The sequence below is a fragment of the Prenolepis imparis genome, unplaced genomic scaffold (genome assembly GCF_030444845.1).
Source record: "Prenolepis imparis isolate NDT839.2.m4 unplaced genomic scaffold, iyPreImpa1.0 SCAF_3, whole genome shotgun sequence".
NCBI lineage: Eukaryota > Metazoa > Arthropoda > Insecta > Hymenoptera > Formicidae > Prenolepis > Prenolepis imparis.
The window spans coordinates 13,573,585-13,589,441 of NW_028141161.1; the positions used below are offsets into that span (position 1 = coordinate 13,573,585).

A 15,857-nucleotide genomic window follows, 5' to 3' on the forward strand; every position below is an offset into this window, starting at 1 on the left:
ATTTTATTTCGTGACTTTTCTTACATATTGACATTAGATTATGAAAGTACAATATAATGCTGAGATAGCAGAGATCCTAAATGATATTGTTCTTAACTCATTACATAATAATTATTGGGTTTCTTTAAGATGGTTATTACCTTTCGACAAAATTATATCATATAAGATGCATACGGATTACAATGTACATCACTTATTGCAATAATAAACTTACATACAGTACTTTAATATACCAAACCGGAACGTGATAATTATGCAAAGGCCATATAATGTTATCTGTTCCTCTTTTAGAGCAACTTGTCTATATCTTTCATATACATATATATGCATATTTATATATATATATATATATATATATATGCTGCTCTTTTTTTTTTTACTACTCGTCAGTCCATTAATTTATTTTACTTGTCAAAAACATTTTCATTTTTTTTTGCGCCAATAAATAATCTACTGCTAGAGATGATTTCTGTCTAAAATAATTTTATATTGAACTCTGGCAACGTCACAAGTACAAAATAATCGTTATTCTATCTGAAAGATATGCGAATAATGTATATATCATCGACTGCATAATCTATCCATAGAATTTACGAAAATGAAATAATTCTCACAATATTTGAAAGCGCCCAAAAAAAAGCTCTTATTTTTTTGCGCTTTTTTTTTTTTAAATCTTATGTTTTTCAGGTAAAGTGTTTTTTGATCAGAGCATCAAAAATATCTAGTGATGTCATTTATGCTTGGACTTTTTCTTCTTCTTCGACTGCTTGCTCTTGCTCTTTGATTTCTTCGACTTTTTCTTATGTTTCTCCTCGTCGCTACTGCTGTCGGATGAATCCGAATAAGTGTCCGAGTCTGAGCTACTGTCTTTCTTAGCCTTCTTTTTCTTATGTTTTTTATGCTTCTTTTTCTTCTTCTTATGCGACTCGTCGCTGCTGTCCGAATCGCTGCTTGTCGTGTCAGAACTGCTGGATGTATCCTCACTACTGCTGGACTTAGATCGCTTTTTCAAAGACTTTATCTCTATCTCCTTGTTTAATTCTGTTTCGTCCAATTTCAGTTTCTTTGCTGGTGCCAATCCCTTTCCTCCGTTTTCACCATCCGATTCCGAATCCGAGGCCGAGTAATCGGGTTCGAAGCTCGCCTCGTCAAGTATACTACGTTTGCGATCGGACACCAGTCTCGGATTCTTCCTCTGTTTCTTCAATGACTCTGTCAGAGGCGCCTCGATATTCTCATAATTGATTTTGCTCTCGTTGCCGTCCGACTTTCCATCTTTCGAGGCTGCGCTTTCCTTGTGCTTCTGTTTCTTTTCCTGATTCTTGTCCTTGTCTTTCTTGTGCTTCTTCTCCTTGCGCTTTTTATGCTCTTTAGATTTACTTCTGCTACGATGCTCCTTCTTTCTCTTTTTCTCCTCTCGTGATTTCTTGTCGCGTCTTCTATCTTCGTCCTCGTCCTTCGATTTTAATAAGCCTATTTTCGCCATATCCGTTCGCTTGAAAGCGCAAGACGGAGGAGGCGTTCTACCTCTGCGTTCACGATCTCGTTCCTTATCGCGATCCTTTTCCACGCGATCCCCCTTGACATCGTTTCTATTTGAGCGAAAATCTGTTCTACAATCAATTCTACTCTCCCTCTCTGACCTCAATTCGCCACTGTGCCTGTCGCCTCGGAAATCCGACCTCTCCTTCGATCGATCGCCTCTATCTTTGTTGTCCCGTTTTCTTTCATCCAGATATACTTTTCGCTCGCCGCTCGTGGTTAAACCCAACGAAGATGGCTCCACACGTCGCTCTAAAAGCGGAGGAGAAATTCTTTTCTCTCTTCTAGGCGATCGACTTCTCGATTGATTCTCGTTCTTTATGTCGCGTCTCTCTAAAAATCCCTTTATAGGGCTGATCTTTCTTTCCTTGCCCTCCTCGATCTTCTCACCGAGTCTTTCCTTAGCGGACAGTCTAGTCGGTGAGTAGGCTGTCTCCGGAACGGGCTTAAACTTGGTACGATCAAGTTTGGCTTTCTTCACCGGCTCTGTGATCTCGACATTTCTCTCGTTCCTGCCGACATTAATCGTCACGTTAACGCTTTTTCGCGGCTCTCGGTTAGCAGCTGGTTCCACCGTCTCTAACACTTTAGGTTCGGGATTTTGATATAATATCTTTCTACTTTCGCTAATCTTTTTGATCTCGATTGGACGAATCGCATTGATGGCTTTTTGAAATATGGCATTTTCCGCTCGTTTTAGAACCTCTGAAGTAACCATCTTCATTGACTTCGGCTCGTCCTCTCTCTGCACTTTCTCCGTCGGCGATTCATCCGCGTTGCTGTCTTCAGGTTTCTCGATTGTGTCGTCTCTCTCCCACTTGGACAACTCAGGTATAGGTGCCAGGAACTCATCTTTCTTCGGGGATTTCTCCGTCGATAGCATAGCGGTAACTTCTTTCTCCTCGGTCTGCGGGTGTTCCGATAGTAGAGAATATTTCTCTGTGATCACAGTGTTGATCTCCGTGTCGTCCAGTCCACCATAGAGACTATCAATTGGTTTCATCTCCGACTTAAGTTCCGGAATCGGCTTGAAGTTTGGATTCGGTGGATTAGTACCGAATTCTGAGCGATCGAGCCGACCGCTGCCGGGACTGAGCTCACTGAATTCCGGCGGTTCTGGATTCATTGCCAGAGATTTGTCTTCGAATTCCTCCTTGACTGGCACGATGGGTGCCTCACTGACGATACATTCTATCCTGTTCTCGATGTTGTCCTCCTCGCTGCATGTTTTCACGGCGTCGAGTTTGATGAGGGGCGAAGACGAGGTGTCATTCGTCGTCTTATCCTCGACCAGCGCATCCTCTACCTTGATCGTATCGTCCTTGGGCATCTCCTTTTGGCTGGATTTCTTGTCCTTCTTCTTTTTCTTCTTCTTCTCTTTTTCATCGCTATCTTTCTTCTTCTTCTTTTCCTTTATCTTTTTCTCTTTCTTCTTTTCTTCCACTTTCTCCTCATGATCCTTTTCCTTCTTCTTCGTACTTCGCTCTGGCGACAGATCCTTAGGGTCGCCTCTGGATTTCTGCGAGTACGGACTTAAACTCTTCCTGCCCTTCTTCCGCTCTAGCGAACGCCTCTCGTATCGCTCATGGCGATCTCTATCCTTCTCCCTCTCGGATTCGTACTCGCGCTCGCGTCTCTCCTTCTCTCGCGGTCGATTCTTGTCATCTTGTCTATGGCGATCTCGATCATCTCTGTAACTGTAGTACAAAAAAAAAAACAGATATAGACAACATATTTGCAACAAATCAAGAAATCAATTTAACAAGCCGCCATTCAATGCACAATAGTTTATATTAAAGTATCTAACGTTGGAATTTTCAACTAATAATGTTTAAGTTGATTACGCATTTAATTCTATTTGATTACGCAGAACGCACCGATCCTTATCGTACTCCTTCTTCTCGATGTGTCTATCATCGTCTCGACGATCGCGAATGTGTCTATCGTCTCGTTCCTTTTCCTTTTCTCTTCTGTCACGTTCATCTTTCTCTCGTATCCTGTCTTCATGATCTCTCGATGGGGGTTGTCTATCACGATCTTCGCGATCTCTGTTCACGATTCTACGATCTCTGTCGTCCCTCTCGCGCATACGATCCTCACGGTCGCGACCCCTTTGAAACATACAATATGCATATCACAAATACATTCCTTTAAGAGACGATTTAAAAAAATATTATATATTCTTTATTTAAATGTAAAATGATTAAAGGAGAAAGAAACATTCTTATTAAATAAAAAAAAATTATTTTAGACTTGACGCAACATTCAACATTATATACCTGTCGTCCCTCAATCTATCACGCTCCTCATTATCACGATCCTTTGATGAATGTTCCCGGTCTTCTTGATCTCTCAAGGAACGTTGTCGTTCTCGATCTTCTCTCAACGGCCTGTCAGGATGCTCGACGCCCGGTGGTGAGAGATCGTAGTAGCCCTCGGTGCCAGGTGGTGCGACGTCTTCGAATCGCTTATGAGGTGGAGGATCCCTCAGAGGACTGCCAAAACGCTGCGGAGGAGGTGGTCCGGAATATCTGTTGACAGAAAATCAGTACAGCGCTTGATACATCGGTCATATTGCGAAAGGTATAATTTTTTACGCTTCCTTTTTTTTTTCTTTTCTTCAGTACATGGTGCGATTTTATTAAACTGATATAGCGCATATACAGAATAGTTGTTAGTGACGAAAATTTGGAATCTCAAAAGTGTATACCGGGAAAATTAATCGTGTTAAAGTACTCGTAGAAAGAAAAAAAACTCGGTCTGCCCCTCAAATTTTCTTCCGTACTTCTGTTAACGAGGCTACACATGTGGAAGACCTAATGATCTAATGAAAATTTAAATAATTGGGGCAAGAATGTGTCATAATTTTTAAGACAAGATAACTACTTCATTTCTTTAAATAATCTTCATATAAGCTGAAAAAATAGAACATCACCTGTTACCCAGACTTTATTAAAGTCATTATCTAAAATTATAAAATCATGAAGAAAGCAACATTTGTAATTTTAAAGGGCTTTAAAGTATAGCAAAAAATATACGTTCTCACAATTATAATTATGTTGAATATTTAATAATAATTACATTGTAAATATAATAGTTAAGAAATTGTCAATTAGTCTGTACAATTTACAATTATTTGATTTATTCATTGACGTGATACATTTTCAGTAACACGTCCTGAGTTTGGTACTAAATAAAAAGTAATTTTGTTTTCATTACAAATGTTGATTTGGCCCTGAATTCACCTGATTCAGAAACCATGCAGATGTGTCAATCAGCTGGCTAGCTTCTGCAATCTCCATGATGGGCCTCGATGCTCTTCCTTGCTTCTCTCTTCTTCTTGCACTTTTAGATTACTACTATATTTCACATAATGTAATATACATTATATACATATTATATATATAACATATATATATATATATATAAATAATACATAGTATATATATCACTTGCATACAATTTACAAAATTGTATATTCAACAATATTGTGACGATATTCAATAGATAAATAAAGTAAACACTTACTGTAATATAATAATGCTTATATAAAACATTATGTTACATATAGCACATATTAAAACTAAACTTAAATTAACAATTTTTTGCAAGACTTATAATTACACCGAAAGATTATTAAACCGAAATAAATCTATAACTTAATTTCTATCTGATATAATAACAATTATCAAACATTGTATAAAACAGAATGCACACATAATTTAACGAATATTTTACTTAAAAGTACAACTAAAGAAATAGCATAATTACGCTATTGACAATATTATATTTAAATAATTATATACTCATCATAATTATATGTACAAATATTATTAAAAAAATATATTATATATATTTTCATTATTACATTATATCTTAATTTATCTATAATTTTAAATATCACAAGTTCTCGCGCGTGTATATATATACAAATACAATTCATATTAGTATAAACTAATATTTAATAATATTTAACATATATACCTAATTTAAAATACAACACAACTTTCACATATACAATTTCATTAATATGCATCCTACATATTTGCTTAAGTAATAAAGAATATCTTTAAATAAATATACTAAGTATTTATATATATATTACGTTAAATTAAAATAATACTATGTATATATAAATATAATATATATATAAAATACATACACACACACACACATATACATCCACACAGTATGTGTATTAAACTCATAATAAAACTCATAAAATAACATAGAGAATGCTAAATTAAAAAGAAATATTATATTTAATAGTCAAATGTTAGCTTTCAGCTATTTAAAAAATATCAATATATTCATAATAATTTAACAATCTAATAATCTAATCACTTAAAAACTTTTCATCTTTTATGCCATCAGATTACTACTTCTGCTAATATTGTTATATTGACAGTAATATTTTCTATCTTATGTTTATTACCTGCAATATATAATTTTAGCTGATATTTTTCAATTTATATATTCTAAATTAAAATGTGCTAAAACGGAAAAAAAAGAAATACGTAGAAAAAACCTAAAAAAATTTTTAAATTTTCAAAAAAAATTATTTTTTCTGTTTATATATATATATATATATATATATATATATATATGTATATAATACATTGATTTCTAGTACAGAAAAAACGAATACTAGTTGTAGAATCAATTTTAATTAGGTTTGCGCCAAGAAATAATCTTAGATCTCTCATTGAATTATTATGATTACAGAGGCAAGAAACTATGTGAATTTGTTTATTGAAATAAAGAAATTTTGTCGTATGTATTCACACGTGCGCACGTACATGCACATACAATATATATTAGTAAAATATACCGAAAGTAAAATATATTAATAAATATATAAGATAAAATATATATTGAATATATATCTTTTTTATTCATGGTTTAATAAATAGTTGTAAATCTTAATCAATTGTCATAAGGTCTATTTTCTGGAAAAGTAAGATATATGAAAATTAATTTATATATACATTTACTAATACAAAAAAAGCAATTTTCGATATATTTTACTAATTTATATTATCTGACACGAGTGAAGGCATACATACAAAAAAATTTATTTATTTGGAAGTATTTCACAAGAAAAAAATTCATATAATTTCTTGTTTCTAACATTATAATTCAATATGATTGTAGTGAGGATACTTAAACAGATTGTAGTATCTGTCAAGAGAGTTACACAAAAGACTTTTTGTAAATTTGAAAACCTTCTTAAGTCTCTACATATGTAATTGCAAAATAAATTTATTTCCATTCAAAATATATAATTATGTATATTTAATTATATAATTAATTTATATATATACATTCAATTTAATCGAACAATTATCAACTTTTATACGTTAAATAAATACCTTGTCATAATAATCAAAATAGCAATAATAAAGAATATTGTAAAATCATGTTTTATATATAAAATATTTAAATATAAATATTATTGGTATAAAAGTTTTATATTATAAAATTCTGCTAAAGAGATAAACAGAAATATATCTTGATCATTTTCTATTCATAAGAATAGAATTATTATTGATTCTATTGATTCTATTGATAAGGAGTAGAAAATTTAAATTCTTTCTGATTTATATATGTGTTTTTGACTGTGTATATGTATGTGTATGGAGAAAGAACGAAAGGAAAAGAAACTTGTACGTTTACAAAAGAAAAAGAAAAAATTATAGTATATATAGGATATAATTATTTAACGCGAAATATAAGGATTAAAAACGTGGATATATAATATAATTAAAGTAAATACAATAGAAAGAAATAATATATGAAAGCCTCGTATTTATAAATTACACATTCAATCATACAATCAATCATTCACACATTGTATTGTCTTATTGCTTATTCTCTTATCACTATGCTTAAAAATATACTCATCTATAGATATTTAAATCTATAGATATTTAATAATTTACACATTAAATTAAAAAATATATGTATCACAATTAATGTAATAATATTAATCAACATAAAATTATAACGTGATATTATCATCAACAATAATACTTTAATTATTGACTAGATTAAAGTAGTCAAAGGAAAACTCTGTAAAACTTTTTATAACTTTAGTAATTTTACTAATTTGCCTATATTGATTAAAATTAATAAAATATATCTTATTATATTTCCAAAAATTATGCACAAAATAAACAACATTTAATTTTAAGTAACAATTATAGTCTGAGAAATGTAAAAACTTGTATGTAAATTTTAAAATAAATGTAAATATATATATGTAATGTGAAATATTAAATATTTAAATATATTTATTGATATATAACTTTTTTAATAAATTTAAAATTTAAATATTAAAATGTTTTGAAATAAAAAAATATTGTTTATATATAAAAAATATATTAAAATAATATAAAAGAATATATTACTATATATATTAAGTTTTTATATTTAATCCACTTTCATTTGATTAAGAGCTTTCTTTTTCTCTTCTCTTTCTTTTTAAAATTGTTAACTCTTTTAATACAAAATAAATATAAATATTATTTTTAAATAAAAAATCATGTATGCAATTCTAACATGTACTCATCTGGAATCATGTTTGTTATATATATATGTATGTTATACATAAAATTTATTCGTATATATTAGACGAATATTATTCAAAGTAATCTTTCAGAACAAAGTTCGATGTTAACTTGTAAAATTCAAATTGCTTTTCAGACGTAAAGTCTTATTAAATATGCAGCTTTAAAAGCGCAACTCTCTCCAGTTCTTCCATCTTCACAGGTAAATACAAGCATATAAAAGATTATAAAAGATTTATAAAATATATCTTGGATACAGTCGGATATCGCGAGATATAAATTAATCAAACACAACAATCTCACATCATACAATTTGCAAATTACCACTTTTGCAAAAACTAGAATATTGCCATAGTAAATATCACATAAACTGCATAAATTTGACATAGAATTAAAAACTCCATATGTACATACGCGCATATTTTCTTCGAATATTATATATATATTTATAATTCAATATTTTTTTCAACTATTTCTCATATTAATTGATATGAAATTCTCTTATTCGGGAAGAATGGACAAAAATAATGAAATTACAGATGAAGAAAAAATTAAGAAAAAAAGATTAATCGATTTACCATTTTAATTTTAAAATTTATATATATATATATTGTGCTATAGGAATTTGATTGATTTTGTATAATATTATTTTCACAAAAAAATATTATTTCCTTATTCTACAAAATTGTAAGATAAAAATTATAGGATGATAGAATCAGTTAGAATTGAGAGAAATGCTTATTATCAAATTTATGCAACGATTATTAACGATGCAACTTATATATGCAAAGTTAAAATGATTTCTAAAGTCATTTCGGTGCGCACAAATTTCTCGCTAACAAGATAATCAAATCTTGGTACTATGTCGCTTTTATATAATTTATCAGAGTCTTTTTGCTTAACTAAACTAGTGGTATAGATATATCGATAGGTTGTCTGCTTAGCGTGTACATGAATGAAAATACTATTGAGGCGAAAATACCTGTTGTAGGAATCATAATAGTCTTTCCTGTCCGTAGGCGGAGGTCCCAATGACATAAGCGGCGGTGGTGGATGACCTCCAGTGACTAGATGCGGCATCAACGGCGGTATATTGTGTTGGGACGGCTGACTCCTTATAGGATATCTCGGCAACGGTCTCTCTCTAGGCGGTAAATCACGCTCACGATCACGGAACGATTGATAATCGTGAGCCGGTGAATCGCCATAATAAGTGCTGTATCCATCTCGAGGCTCGCGTGATCGCGCCCTATCTCTCTCGCGATCCCTCTCTCTTTGAAATCTAAAAAGTCATTCGCGATATGTTAATATATTCTGTATAATATATATTCTAAATGTATTTGAAAAGGTCTTTTCTACGATAGATAAGGATATTATCGAACGCGTACCTGGGAGGTGATCTGGCTGGCGATCGATATCTAGGCAATAAATCACGATCTCGATCTCGCTCGCGATCTCTGTCACGATCACGATCTCTCTCCCTGTCTCTTTCTCGATCTCTGTCTCTTTCCCTATCTCTGTCTCTCGATGGAGATAGCCTCGGCGACTGACTGCGAGAGTATGATCTAGATCTGCAACAACACATCGAGCGAAACTTGATTAATTAAACGACAACGAGTATCGCGTTCTCTCTTTAAAAGCATAAAAATACCTGCTAATGGAAAAACTGCCGCTTCGCGATCTACGTTTCGGAGTACGACTACGCGCTCTAAGTAATGGTGATCTTGATGATCTTCGTTTCGACGGTGGACTGCGTGATCGACTAATGCGAGATGCAAATGGCGATCTGCGACTGAAAGACCGCGACCTTGATCGAGTATAGCTGCGAGATCTAGATCGTGTTCTGCTTCTTCGTCTGTGTTTTCCTAAACGTCGATCTCTTTCGTCCTTCTCTCTGAGCATACGCTCAAATGCCTCCAATGGATCATCGATAATACTGAAGAAGATAAAAGTGTATCCATAAGAATGATATCCAATGAAAACATTCAATATATTTGTACTGATTAAGATTAATATGAAAAATTAACTTACCCAGGTGGATTTCCATTGTGTATGCTTCTACCTAAGCCTGGTGGCGGTGGTTGCAAGTTTCTATATCCCACTGAAACAAAATATATTCAAAATGAGATATATCAATTAAGAATATTATATCAAAAAAATTAAGCAGATTATTTAATAAATGTGAGTAAATATGTATAATTGTAAATATTTAGAACTTTTAAAAGCGTTATAAAAAGATATACAATCAATAAAGATTATAAATTGTAGATTCATAATTAATTTCATATATAACTATACATGTTGGTATAGTTTGAATATTGATACTTGTTAATTGTGATTTAAACAAATAAACTTTAAGATACAAATCAATTTCAATAGCAAAAAATTATACACATAAAATGTAGAACTTTGTTTCAAAAGCTTTTTTATTTCTATCTTCCGCTAAAAGTAAAAGCCTCAAGTTTATTTATGTAATATAGCAAAAATTGCGCTTACTGTGGTGCAATCCTCTCATTGGCCTCGGTGGCCCGCTATAGTTTCGAGGTGGGTTAGACGGTCGATATCCTTGCTGCTGGTAAGGCGGTCTATCATATCTAGGCGGTCCATAATGAGAGCCTTGCTGATGCGGATATATCGGTATTCGATGATTCAAGTACGGATCCGGCAAAAGTGGGGGATTATGGGGGGGTACATTCGGCGGTGGTTGATTGTAATTCGGCGGCGGGATACGCTCTTCACCCGGTGGAAACGGCAATAACGGTGGCTGATTACCGGACGGGGGGACATGCAAATGCGGTTCGTCGACCTAAAGATCACAGAGGCGTACGATGAAATTAATGCAATTAACGTATCAAGTAATGTTAATTATCTATTCAAATATAGAGAAATTAACTCACCGTTGGAGTGCCAGCACGGTCCTCGTTGGATCTACGTATTCCACTGTCATAATGCATAGCAGGCGGATAATGTCCATCGTCCGCTAGATGACCCTGATAACCCTTGGAAGGAGGTGGGTTCATTAAATGAGGCAGTACAGCGCTCGATGATGATGATGGATATTCGCCGTGCTGGGAATGTCTGGGCGACAGGGACCGATTTCGGCTGCGATTCAGCGGACGTAAATTCTCAATCCTACGACCACGTTCTCCACTTCTAAATTAATAAATGTGGATAATATGAATTATATGCCCGATATAAATTTGATAATATTTCTCGTATCTTCTCGTGAAATCGCTTCTCACCTCTCACGATGTCCATCCCTGCTGAAACTTCGTCGACGCTCCCTGGATTGACGTTCCCCGACGTAGTCATTGTCCCGTTCCTTCTTATCACGACCAGGAGGATCACTTCGCTCGCGTTCTCTCTCCGGCGAACTTACGATAGCGGGGATCGGAAGTAACGGCTCTGTCCCTGGAGGAGGAGGCACTTCAGTTTCCTCGTCAGTTGTTAGTTTTGTTACCGAATCACTTTGCAAATACGATTCTGAAGTGGATTCAGGCAGAGCTGTCAGAAGCACACATCACGTATGATTAGGCGAGTGAAATCGGCGATTAGAGCCCGCTAAAGAGCGGATTGCGATGCATAATGGCACTTTAACAAGTTACGGCACGTAAAGACGAACCATACTTTTTTGAGGTTATGTGCTATAAAATTGTCAGCTGGCCAATATATATACGAACCCGAAATATATATCGTCAACAATATATGTTATAGCGCGAAATTAAGCGGCGATCGAACGCATTTCATCGCAACGAAGTCATGTTTCTAAATATTATCCCCTACGTGAATCAAAAATGCCGAAGCTAAATTAGTTCACATACTCCAATATAATGGCGTCTGTCTTCTCTGTTTATATATGACGAGAAGTATATCGTACGGAAAGTTCAACGCGTTGCAAGAAAGATATATGTACACTTGTAAAACATTTGCTGTTAAATATCATTTAATATCAAATAAAATTCCATGTACGAGCGATGAAATGAGAGATCAATGTATTGTCTATTTGTTAGTGTTTACATTTATATTAGCTTTTGGATGAGGAAACATTTTTTTTCTTGATTTATTTTATATGATGTAGATCAAGAAGTCTAGAATATGTATATATCTCAATATCAATACATTATCTGAATGATTAAAATTTGATTATATTTATGAATAAAGATTTGTAAATAACACTCAATTTTGATAATGTATAATATGTTTGTGTTTACTGAGTAATTTCATATTTATACTTTTTTATACTTTGATTATACTTATTTATACTTTGATGAAAGAAATTCATATGTTATATGAAGTGTGATCTAATTAAATTAGTTTAATATTAATGCAATAAGTCTGTGAATTCTAGGTGCTAATTTCAAATATACAAACCTTTTCTGTTTGTAGTTTGATTAGTAATAATATACTGCTGCAATATTTTGAATAAAATAATGTGAAAACATTACTAGAAGAACTTCCAAATCAATAAACTCTTGTTATATATATATATATGTATGTATGTATGTATGTATGTATGTGTGCGTATATGTGTGTGTGTGTGTGTGTGTAAAATTTTCATATAGTTATGCTGCAATATATTTCCTACTTCTCTGACTCTCTTATAAATACATCATAAAATATTACAAACGTTTAATTATAAATTATGTGATTGAGTAGATTTTTTACTAAAATCTTTTTTCTCTGCATATTAATATAATAAATCATTTAAATTTTAATGTATTTATATTGCATCTATTATAAAAATCCTAATATGATTAAATATATACTACTGTTAGCAAAAAGTGACACATGCTGTCACCGATTTCACACTAATTAAAACTATAGCAAACTATAATTATTAAACATAAAACTTTGTTCAAGATATAGCCATTTTTTTGATTGCATTGTCATTAATATATTACGGAAATGTCTATTATTATATTGTATACTTGGATCTATTTTTATTTTTATTTTAAAATTATATATACATCAGAACAATAACATCAGTTACCAAAAAGCACTTACTGGTTGATGTCTGTGGCTGCAAACCGGATGTGGCAGTTGGAAAATGTTGCGAGGCAGATTCAAGATTAGCGGGTTGCGGTTCCGCAGATTCTTGCGATGGTGCATTAGGAGCAATGGACGATTGTATAGTTTGAGCTTGAGGGGATATTTGACTTGTAGTTTGCTGCGCTTCAACTTTTGGTTGTTCCGCCGGTGCAGCGGATTGTCCACCACTCTGAATAGGAGGCCGATAAGTCTGTCTTTTGGCATAACCAGTTTCATTCTTAAAATTCATTACTGCATTTCGTAGGAATCGATTTGGAATAAGAGTTTCCGGTGATACATCTTTCTCGTTACAATCTGGACATTCATGTTCTTCAGATTCTAACAAAAATGTACGAATACCTGTAATGCAAAAGAAAAATACAGATATAAATATAATGATTCTACATAGATAAATGTAATAAATGCGCGTTAATTGTCTATAATTTAAGATAAAAGATTTACATTCATCACAAAAGGAATTTCCGCAACATGGAATCATCACTGCATCTGTCAGAAGGTCTTTGCAGATATTGCATAACAAATCCTCTGGTATCTCTGGTTTCTCTATCACAGGTTCTGGATCTTGTGAAAATGGTGGGCGTTCCTTCTTGCCTTCCTTGTAAGCTTGACTGAAAACAGAAAAAGCAGTGATGAATATATATACATTGTGTGTTATGTATATTGTAATATATTTCCTAGAGATATTGTAATATATATTTATAATTAAAGCTTACTGATCAATAGCAGGAACAGCGTAGTGTCCTGTAGGTGTCATCATAGCACCAGGTACCAAGGGTCCGTCAACTGGTACCATGAAACTTCTGGGAATACCTGTGCTTTTCTTTATTTCAATTGGTTCCTGATTTGTACCCAATGGACAGTTTTTTATCCAATGTCCAGGCTGATGGCATTTATAACACCGATAATTTGCAGGTACATCACCGGTCTGATTGGCTCCACGAATTTTCATATAACTGTTTCAAAAAAAAAATATATATATATTTATATTACAATAAATGGAATAAATAAATTATGCCCCACCCCTACTAAAATAAAATATATAATATTGTATACTTTGAGGGATCATAGTCTTGAGTTGATTGTGTCATCATTGCACGAATTTTATCCTCTTCTGAACCATCTAATCTCGTGAGATCCACAGCTCTGTTCAAATTAGCTTCATCTTTTAAATTACTAAATGGAGGAGTTTCATTTCGGTCCCAAGAACGTTTCTGTTGTACTGTTAACGGAACTCTTGCAACAATAAGACTAGTATTTTTGGCAATTAATGCATTATCATCCGTATAATCTGTGGAAAATGGAATAATTATTGAATATTATTGATTTTATATGCATATTATCAAAATATTTTATTATACAGATTATAAAATTATAATTAATAGATGTGATTAATTATCACAAATATATTTGTATAATTTTGTAAGCTGGAAGTAAAATTATTAAATAATGAAATAAGATATTTGCCTTCTTTTGTTTGGGCATTTGTAATTTGTAAATCAAAATCTGTATTTTTGCCGATACGTTTCTGATGAAAAATAGCCTTTTTCAAATCTGCTACTGAAATATGTAATCCATCAAATGATACAGTGTCATAATCCAAGGTAGATTTAAATTTATAATGTACAGACATTGTCACTATTTAAATAGCCTGAAAAAATATATATATAAGATTATAATTATCAAGCACTATAATATATTAGCGAGATAAATAATTGCAAAAAAAAGCATTATATAAAAATATTATTTAATTCTTATATATATCTCAGAGATAAATATACAATATATTTAACGTAAATAATTGAACTCTATCATCATTCATGCATAATCTTGTAACAAAAGTATAGAGAGGAGCAGCAAGAATATATATTTAAAAAATACATAAACGCGTCATATTATATATATGTAAATTAAAAAGATAAAAGTTCCAGCCAAGAAAATACATTATCGTGGCATAATGTAATCTTACACATTATACCGCGATACATATCACAACACCTCAAACAAGGCTCGTCTCCTCTCTCTCTCTCTCTCTCTCTCTTTCTCCAAACTACCATTATACAACACACACCTACGACCGACAAAACATACCTCCTCGAGAGAACGGCCAATGATGATTGCAAGTGGATACACACTGCATACGGAATCAAGTGAACTGATATTCACGAGGACGAGAGAGTCTCGAGACGAAAAAAAGAGGCTCCGCGGAGAGACACACAGCGATTAAGGTTAAACCGATGAATCGGCGGTGACGCTCGATCGCACCAGCATGATCTCGATATTCGCGCCGCGACGAAACGTCAGCAACAATCACCGGTGTGCGAACCTGGTGCAAGTGGATTACTCACTGCGTGAAGATACCCAACGACAGTCGTCTCGCGATAGGCGTCAAAGGGCGAGCGGCAACGGCAGCTGCTTTGACGACGTTGCGGGCACAAATCGGCGCAAGTACGGTGTCGAGGATTCAAGGTTGCGTTCGAAAAACTACTCGTAAAAAGTAGGGGCCCGATCGACCAATCGGGAGCGAGAGAGCGAAAGTTTCCAGCGTTCCGATTGGTCGATCCAACGCTAGTTCTACAGAGTAGGATTTTCCAACGCATCCCAAGTTTCCATGGAAAATACGGAGCTTCGTTCTTCGTCGACAGCTGAACTCATGGGTTTTCGTTATAACCTGTACAGCTTGATTTTTATCACCGACGA

General features: G+C 33.3%; 1 protein-coding gene across 2 annotated transcripts; it reads right to left on the minus strand.

Annotated features, from left to right (window-relative positions):
- Positions 1–337: 337 nt before the first annotated feature.
- On the minus strand, positions 338–15,618 carry LOC145934502 (uncharacterized). Of its 2 annotated transcripts, none has more exons than XM_083034972.1 (16): positions 15,249–15,618; positions 14,625–14,808; positions 14,214–14,448; positions 13,874–14,113; positions 13,602–13,768; positions 13,116–13,499; positions 11,354–11,522; positions 11,009–11,264; positions 10,608–10,917; positions 10,143–10,212; positions 9,763–10,047; positions 9,500–9,682; positions 9,094–9,393; positions 3,822–4,073; positions 3,420–3,653; positions 338–3,239 (listed from the first exon to the last, which is right to left on the minus strand). In XM_083034972.1, exons 2-16 carry the CDS (start codon positions 14,788–14,790, stop codon positions 731–733), a joined length of 5,760 nt encoding a protein of 1,919 aa, XP_082891098.1. In that variant the 5' UTR covers positions 14,791–14,808; positions 15,249–15,618; the 3' UTR covers positions 338–730. The 2 variants fall into 2 exon arrangements, with proteins under 2 accessions (XP_082891098.1, XP_082891097.1); XM_083034971.1 differs by having other exon boundaries at positions 11,354–11,615; positions 15,249–15,617.
- Between the last annotated feature and the right edge of the window lie 239 nt (positions 15,619–15,857).